We start from the raw sequence: 9504 nt of genomic DNA, 5'->3' as shown, positions 1-9504 counted from the left end.
TCTTTAAGGTCTGTTTCTGCTCTGAATTAGCCTGCTTCTCATTTGAAATCACATTTTTTCCAAACTTGACTGCTTTAAACACAAATACCCAGTAGTTTACTATGAGAAAAAAAGAGAAACAAATTTAAACTTAAAGTAAATGAACACATTCACTCATCAATTATTACTTGTTTCTGTTACAGAAGAAATTAAAAGTAGAGAGCCAAATACTAACTGGGAATATACTGACATGGTTTGTGGTAAGAACAACCTTACCTATACCTGTGACAGATGACAGAACTAGAGAAATATTATGCATTTTTGAAGGAGTCTATGTCTTCCTCCAACAACACTAGCAGCTATAGCACACACACTGGGGAAATACAGAACACGTTTGACACTGCGTTCACCTCCTGTACTAGAAAAATCATCACCATGGGTACAAGCATAAAACCTACCAGCTCACCATTTCATTTGCAGAAAAACAACTCCACTGCAGTCTCAAAACCTACCTTTCACAAATTTTGCCCAAGCAAATCTGAGTAGCACTACGGATAATGCAGTTCAGAATGTCGTTAACACCTTGCAGGAAGTGTGACATCAGTAAGAACTCAGTTTCTCCTGAGCAAGTACATACTCTAATAGTTAACGAGGCCTCCAACTGTTGAACCCTTTAACTGACAACAGTTTAGAGGAAGCTCCAGCAGTGCCAAGTTTGAGAAAATATTGCACAAGATCTTTCAGAGATTTCCCTGAATCTAAGTTTTGAAACTAAAACCACTGAAAAGCCAGAGATGAAAGTGAAGTGACTGTTAAAGACACTGATCAACACCGGTTCCAGCTTTGTGTCAGACTATTACGCAAAGCCCAGTAGGACTAGTGGCGTTGGACTAAAGCTCCCTGAACCTTGAGTATCGTGTCATTCTGTAACAAGCTCTTCTGATAATCACCACAATATAGTGACAGCCTTTATTCAGGAAGGTACTTAAGGATGTGCTTAAATGTATGCATAAACCCTACAAAAGTCACAAGGAGTTACAGTTATTGGAAGCACAAACTTATTTGTACAGCTCTAAGCATATGCTCATCACTTACTGCAGTTAAAGAAAAATCAACCCACAGGCTTAAACAAGTACTCAGGTCCTTTTCTGAATGGCCTTTTGTCTGTTCTTTTGTATGTAGGACTTGGCTTCACTAGTTTTTGTGCTCCATTTACCTAGCATTATGGTCTGAACAGATTTCCACACAGAAGCCTGAAGCACTGTCACTAAAGCGCACACAGGAAAAAAATTACCGGTTTCTAATCACATGAACTGAAAAAGCCTCCATAGCATCTCAGCAGCAGGCCAAGGCACTAGCAAAATACTAGGAAAGCAGAAGTAGCAGCTATAGCCATTAGCATAAAGAACCTGGAAGCATGACTCACATACCGCATCCTCAGAACAGTCAACAGTTCCCTACAGCCTTCCAGTTTGTTCCCATAGTCACAAAAGGAAGCAATGTGCCTATATGCAGTTCTCAAACAAGGTATCTATCATACATATAACTAGAGAGAGAAAACACATAGAAAACAGACATTGACAAAATACAAATAAATTTGCATTGCTTGATATTCCAGTAAAAAGCAGCATGCAAGTTTGCCTCAGAAGTTAGAAGCTTAGCATTCACTTACACCCTAAATTCACTTTGAATCCTTTGAAGAGTGACCAGTTTCCAACATTTTCCTGAACACAGATGCAGCAAATTGATGGCAGGCAAAAAAAACCCCATATAGCAGCTTTCCCTGGCCTGATAAATTGATTCTGCCATATCTATGGCTAATGTTCTTATATTTACTAGTGCTAGCATCATGAACTCATGCCAAATTCAGCATTGCTTTCAGTTAAAACACAAAAAAAAATCTCACCAATCAAGAGAAACAAATATCCCCATCCTTTTTAACTTGAGAAAACATGACGTGCAGCATTTAAAGATGAAATTTTAGCATTATTCATCTACTTGAATTGTTGTTTTTGTCCTCTGCACATGCACTGGGCTCAGTGCCCAGCACTGAAAGAGACAAAGGTAGTAGAGAAACAGCTTTGTTTCCATTCATAGTTGCTTGCTGCCAGAGCTAGCTGACAGGAGCCAGTTACAGCAGAAATTAGGTGTTGGAGGGAAGAGTTCAGTTGATCCATGATACTCCAATCAGCTCATTTTATTGATTCTTGTGAAGTGACTGACTTAATTCATGTTACCTCCTGCACCAAGGTGCTGTCCAATGGCAATTCTTCACTTCTGCCTCCTGAAAATTCTCAATCATATTCTGTAAGCAGAGTTTTCATTACATGGATGTCAACAATTTCTGTTAAAGAACAAAAGGTTAAGTAGGCCCTTGGAAGAAGCAGTCCAGAGAGGAACCCTCCAGAACAAGGGGAAGTATTTTATTTTAACTGACCTCCACTCATGCTGTGCTGGTGCTTGAGGGAACATCACTTCCCAGTGCAAGGGCACTATCTGATGTACACACAGTGAAGGCACTTGACTGAACAAACCAGGCTCAGCAGGGTAACTGACATTTACCTGCAACTTAGCATTGACCTGCAAGGAGAACTTGGAGGCTCTAGACAAAAGCAGAACCCAGCTGTGTGAGGTACCAGACAAGCCTGAAGAGCCAGTAGTGGATGAGATTAGACAGGACATAGCACCACTCAGACTGGAATACCACTTAACTGATGGAACTTTTGGATGGAGAGGGAAAGAGGCATTGATTCCTAAACTGTTAAAAATGGGCAGCACAGTCCAGCTGGGGAAGAAGCATGAAGAATACTAGATCACCAGAACTGTGAGTGAGAGAAGCTAAATATCAAGATGAATAGAAGTCAAACATCTTGCTCAAGATTAGCTTTGTTTACTGCCTGCAGAAGATCTAGGATAATGAACAACAACGACAACCTTTTTCTATGATCACCTGAGCACTTAACAGGTCCAATACAACTTAATAGAGCTTCTGGCAGCTACAAGGCAAAATTACAGTTCAATTTAGGTCTGCAAAGCAGTCATGTTTAAATCTGAAAAGAAACCCCAAACAGTCTGATCATTAAGAGGTTACAGAGGAGACTGTGCAGAACATTTAAAGCAACCTGCCAAGATGCATGCCATTAACATTGCAGGATCCCTCCTGAAGCCCATTTAGTCCCAAATCTACATCAAACACTGCATGTTGACAGGACCCAGGTCTTCACTCACTCTGAAAAGCTGGGCTTGGACACATGCTCTGCTTTGTACTTCTCACCAGCTAACACATGCTCCCTCCTGTTACTCACTACTAATTTTTGCAATTGCTATTTCAACTATAATATGGGGAAAGCAGGAATGGGACAGCAGCACACCTAAAAAAATAAGCATACCCCCAAAAAACCAGTGCAAAGCCCATAAGCCTTTTCCTCCAGTCTGGGCTTCTAGTTTCAGAGACAGGAAGGCCATATGTGCCAAGACACTAGAAGGAAGGTACCTGTAAGCAAAGTGATGGTGTTCATACTGCACAAAGCAGCTTCTTAGCTTGTATTTGTCACTAAATACGTAGAATATCTATAGCAAACTCTGGAAGTGTCTGGGATCAGCTCACAGGAACCACATCCAGTTACAGTCTTCTATATATATAACTTATTAGAGAAACTCATTTTTGGAGTCAGAAACCAAATGTCTTCTTGTGCCATCTCCTCACTTCGGTCAATTCAGTGGAGCTCAAAGTAACAAAAAAAAAAATCTTGGAGAGAGTTTAGCTTGTCTCATCTATAGAGGTATTTTCAAATCTGAGAGTCAAACTTACTCCAAATGTGTCAACTGAAAATAATTTTATATAGCGTGTATCATTTTTGTATTGTTTTTGTCTGACGATACACCCCTTGCAACTAACTGCCTTTTTGCTCATGACAATTTTACACAAAGTCATGGTCAAATTCACCTGAGTAAAAAAGGAATTAAGAGTAAGACTCATTTCCTGCCTTTCCATTCCTTCATTCTTCCACTAATAGGAAGGAGAGGATTCTTTACACACTCCTCCTCACACTAAACTATCATATAACTACTCTTAATTCTGCTTAATATCCAGTTGCAGTACTCCATTCCTCACTACTTCAGAAAAAAAGCTGTCATCAAAAAAGTGACAAGATCAGGAAAAGCAGAACCCAAAAGTTAAAAAGTACATGCATGATCAATGATCTGAAAAACAGATCAAAAGTACGTAGACAAAAGGCAAACTTATGAATCAAAATGGAAAAGAAGCAACAGTTTCCAAGTGTGCGACCAAGTTTAATGATACATCTGTTCTCTGAAACACTTGACCATCAATAACATTTCATGGGTTATGATGCCCAGAATGTTACTTCATAGGTGTTTTATACGAATATTTACAAAGACTTTCAAAATTCAATGGCACTAAACAAATCAGAAGAACTTAAAACTTTAAGCTACAATGCTTAAAAAATGTAAACAGTTTATTTTACATAGTTGTAAAATATAAGAACTTTCTAATGCAGCTTAATTTTATCTGGAAGGTGAATATATCCTGGTGCCCGTGACAAGGAATGAGAGAATTCTTTACACAAGTATTGTGCTCCAGTGTGCAAAAAATTATATATAAGAAAGGAATCTAAAGTCCACAACAATTAAAAGACAACAAAAATTTTTTCACGTCCTGAAGTTGAGAAATTTATAAAAACATTTACACATGGTTGCTGACCCATCAAAAACTTGCATAACTTAAAAATCTGAACAATAGCTACTACAAATTCAAGATCTTTCTCAAATGGAATTTTGTGCAAAGATCAGACTAGATCATTCAGCATTTTTCCAGCCATACCTCCAACCTTCCCTTCCCATCCCCATTCCTGACATCTAGTGGCCACAAGCACCACTAAAATCTTTTGATATATGTTCAAATCAGTGCATGTAACCAAAAGGCACACACATGTGTGAATACATTTTCGTGCAGAAACCTGTGCAGGTTCACAATTACATTGCAAAACAATTGTTCATAGAAAGTTTAAAGTCTAACATTTGGCAGGTCTTACACATTCCTTTCTATTCTACAAGCCCAGGTGTTAATAGGTAGACACTGCTTTCCAAGGATCCAATATTTGAGTAGCCTTAAAATAAAGATTTAAAAATAAATCAGCCTGTAACATTATTATATTAGATACTTTGCTTTTGCCCGCATTATTTATGGAATTTTAATCCTACAGTACCATAGCTTTATGCTGTCAGTTGAAAAACAACTAAGATAAGTATTTCTTTTTGTTAATGAAGACTTTGATTGCTCCAGTAAAGTCAGCCGATAAAAGCACTTCTGTGTGATCTGTCTTCAAAGCTCCTTAATAAGGAAAGAGAATAAACTGTTAGTTCATTAAAAAAAAAAATTTAAAAAAAAAAATCAAGCTCTCATTAAAAGATAAGGTACCTGGAAACAGAACCTGTGACTTTTCCGTTCTATGTTGGTACAGCTCTACTTCCTAACAGCTCAAGTGTAAAAAGAATAATTCTAAAGTACACAAGACAGCAGCTATGCCCCTCACTTCACATTCTGTCAGGTTTTAAGAACGCAACAGCTGCCAAAATGTTGGACTGCTAAGGTAGGAATATAATATCCATGCCACCACAAGGACTTTTCTTCTCAAGAAACCCCCCTGAAAGTATCCTTCATAATATTTTCCTCCTCATACCATGGTATCAAATAGAGTAATCTTAAACACATACCAGAGGGTATTGTATCCGATGTTTCAGAATCTTCTCCCTTACTTTCAGCTTCTTGCTTTTCAGAAGTTTCCAGTGACACCATCAAACCGGGATTGGGAGCAAAAATTGCTGATGTGACCACTGCATTGTGCGCTTCAGAAAGACAATCCAATTTTGATTACCTTGTCCCAAGGAATCGTTAATTTTACAAGAATAGCAGGCATAAGTTTTAGTAAATACACAAGAACCTCAGTGCTAGTGGCACCAGGTAAGGTCATCATTCAAGGAGCAATTGTCATTGTGTTATAAGCTCAGGGATCCCAGAAGTTCCTGTAAGTGCCCAAAACTAACTGGCAAGAGCTCCAAAACACGTTTGATATAAACATGGCTCCACATTTCCCAAAAAACTGTGTGTCTGTAGGATATAAAAGAGAGTTGCTCTTTTTTTATTTTTTTTATTTTTTTTTTTACTTTATTTTTTTTTAAATCCTGCCATGGAAGAAAATAAGCTTGCATTTGTTTTCAAAGTCATTTCTCCATAAAGGATGTAAGGATTGATAATTATTTTGCTTTCTACACTTACACCATCAAGTTCTGCCAGCAAAACATTATATTCATTCAGAATCTCTTACTGAAGTTGGACAAACTCTAAGCTACTCTGTCTCTTGCTATCCCAATCATGCATCTGTAGAGAGTTTCCTGTGTACAAGGTTTTCTGACAGTCCACTTACTGAAAATCCACCACTTACAATGTATCTTGCTAACAATTTATTCAAACTAAATGAATAGTACTGCTGAGCAAATAAAAACTAGAAGATAAAAATATTTACTTTTTAAAATTATATGAGCTTTGATAAAACAAAGATCAAAAGTTGATTTTTACCTTTAATGCCTTCCCAGAAGTCATTACGATCCCTCCTTACAGAGGTAAACTTGCTCAGGTCATGGTACGTACTCCAAATATAAACATATTTATCTTCTGAACCACTTACAATGTAGGTAAAGTCATGGCTAAGATTTAAAGAAGAAAAACCATTACTTTTCTTAGCTGTTCCAGTAACCATTACAGTAGCTCTCCAGATGACTTGCAGCTTTACAAGCACAGTCAGGCTAAGTTCACAATTCAAACTGATATTTTATTTTAGTGACTGAAGCTCAAAAAAATACACAGTCCTTAAGCGAACATGCATGCAAGCTTCCTGATGCTCTCTTTCTGGAAGAAAAAATAGTTCTCATGAATAGCACACAGAAGCTGTTCTCCTGCAGCTTCTGACACAGAAGAGGGTTGGTCTAACAGCTATACACAGCAACAAGAAAATGGCAATATCTTTAAGTGCAATTTGCATCTGTTTGAGTCTGGAACCTGTGGGAACATCTGAGACTGTGTAACACGAACGGTTTACAACACAATCATGGGCAAAAAAAAATCTACACAGGTAGAAGATAAAAGGCATTCAACAAGATTGTAACCAGATGACTGTATAATGCACACTGACAGAGACAGAACAGTACCTGCAAATCCAACTCAAGTATTTACTTTTCATTTACCTACTGCATGAGTATACCTCATACCTAAACTCTAACGCTAACTATGATACAGCCCTGTCATGTAGACATGACTTAATTTGGGAAATTAATCTTGAGGACAGGAGCTGGACAAGATGACATCCAGAGATTCCTTCTCAACCTCAGCCATTTTGTGAAATACTGGGTCAACCTTACAGATGCTTTCAAAGGCCAACAGCTGACAATCAAGATTAAACTTGGCATTATTCCTTAAGCACTTCGATGCTCCTCTGCTCAAACATCCAGGTTAAACAGATACCAAAGCATTTTTCTCCTTCAGCTTCTGCAAGACTCCAAGAGGGAACAGAACAAATATTCTTCTCCCTCTACTCCCTCTCTTTTGCTACCTTAAAAAACAGTATTTCCATGACAGTCACAGTAACATACTCAAACTCAGAAAAGCATCTTAGGCCAGCACAGAGAAAGACGAAAAAAGAATTCCAACTCAGATTTGCAGGCTGTTTCCTGCCAGTGATAATACACAAGCAATGACCAACAGGCCTGGGCAACAGTTTGGTGACCAACACATCTGCAACGATACCTGACAAGAATAAGGAAGTCAAACCTATTCTCAGGGAGAAAAGATGCGGTGTCCCAGCCCCATCAGTTCTAGCACAGTTCTTGCATTTACAGCAATAGTAACAGACATTGCATCGTACTGTCAATATAGAAGGATTCACCCATTCACAGAAGCTCCCTGCTTATCTGCAGCTTTGTCATTCTTGACCAGAGCCTTTGTATTCCCAGCCAAGAGACATTTCAGAGTCTCAGTTTAATACCAAGGTAAACAGATTATTTAAACAAAAGCCTCTGTACTTCAGCCACAGCATTTCCCAAATCCAACAACTCCATTGTTATGATACTGTCTTACCTAAAGCTGGCTTTGATTTGGCTGCTGCTGTTGACATAACCTTTGTATTTCATAGATAAAGACAGATCTCTTAGGTCATACAATCTGATTCTGGAATCGTTTGATGTCACTAGTATCTAGAAAAGAAAGGAATACAATTTAGGAGTGGAAAACATTAGCATGCCCAAGAAGGAGCAACAGAGTTAATTCAAACAGTCAGAATTCCAGTTCTTTTGATTAAAAAAGAGAGACATAAACAAAGAATAGGCCCAGAGAAGCTGAACAAGTTTTAGGACAATGACATTTTTCTCTCTTGTCTTCTGTCAATGGACAGAACACAACTTCACTGTCAAGATCATCCTGACTGGTCTGAACCAGAACAGCTGCTCTTTACTGAAGTAAAATGCAGGCCCAAAGAACAGTCATCAATTTGCAGAGGAAATTTTGGAACACATTCCACAATAATATAGCCAAACAGCTATTCTAGTGAGGTAAATTTCTGGAGAGTCATGACCTATCAATCATGAAGCACAGATCAGAGGTAACCATCTGCTATATAAACAAACTAGGCTTTTCTTGGTTGATGCGAGTTAGCTTCCTTTTCACATTTCTCCGATCAGAAGCTTAAATGTACTTATAAGGAACAGAGAAGTCTATGAAAGGGTTGTCAAAACGTGTAAGGGCATTCAGCTGATTAGCCCTTTTATGGTACCTTAGAAGCAGACCAGACTGTAGGTAAGCAGTAAGCCTCGAGATGGTGCCAGGAAAAGGGTATGCAGAGTAGCAGTCAAGTACTGACCGCTACTTATCTAATCATTTATGCAACAAAGCTGTGAAAACTCTTGGAACACCATCACAATTGGATTACAGAACTTCCTATTTATTTTCAAAAGAGTTCACGCTGAGCTCTGTTTTATTACATCATCTAATATGGCAACACACAGCATCTGATGCAAACCCAAAGGCACTATTGATTTCTGAATCTTCTGTATGTCTTCGGAATTAAGTCATTTCTGTGTTATTGATAAGAGAGTCCAATACAAGTGATAACAGCTGGTGATCTACTCTAACAGAGCCAGCTGTTGACCCCACATCACCCCTGACACTTTATATAAAGTGAGAAACTCTCCAGCTTTAGATTATGACTTAAATATTCAACAGCATGTTCTTTGCTTGACCTTTTCACAACATAAGACTTCAGTTTAGACTGAAGCTAAACAAAAGGACCGATTCTGAAGAACAGAGTACACTGGTTTGGATAACAGCTTCTGAGCTTTCAACATTTTTTCAGGTTCTGTATGAAGTACATTTCCAAATTAATATTAAATGCAAGAGAGGTTAGTTGTGTCAAAGAAGTTTTCACTGAAAGCTATTTTCTCACCCTTACATTAATC

General features: G+C 38.2%; 1 protein-coding gene across 2 annotated transcripts in view; it reads right to left on the bottom strand.

Annotated features, from left to right (window-relative positions):
* Positions 1-4251: 4251 nt before the first annotated feature.
* WDR44 (WD repeat domain 44) overlaps positions 4252-9504 on the bottom strand; it is a 29081-nt gene continuing 23828 nt past the window's right edge. For both annotated transcript variants that reach the window (XM_086470184.1, XM_086470183.1), the window contains 4 exons: positions 8132-8247; positions 6578-6705; positions 5716-5847; positions 4252-5332 (listed from right to left, as the gene is read on the bottom strand). In XM_086470184.1, coding sequence (XP_086326310.1) covers positions 5238-5332; positions 5716-5847; positions 6578-6705; positions 8132-8247 — 471 coding nt within the window. In that variant the 3' untranslated portion in view covers positions 4252-5237. The remainder of the gene's footprint in view (positions 5333-5715; positions 5848-6577; positions 6706-8131; positions 8248-9504) is intronic.

This window comes from Leptosomus discolor, chromosome 9, assembly GCF_034619465.1.
Source record: "Leptosomus discolor isolate bLepDis1 chromosome 9, bLepDis1.hap2, whole genome shotgun sequence".
NCBI lineage: Eukaryota > Metazoa > Chordata > Aves > Leptosomiformes > Leptosomidae > Leptosomus > Leptosomus discolor.
This window is presented reverse-complemented; position numbering and strand designations above follow the sequence as displayed.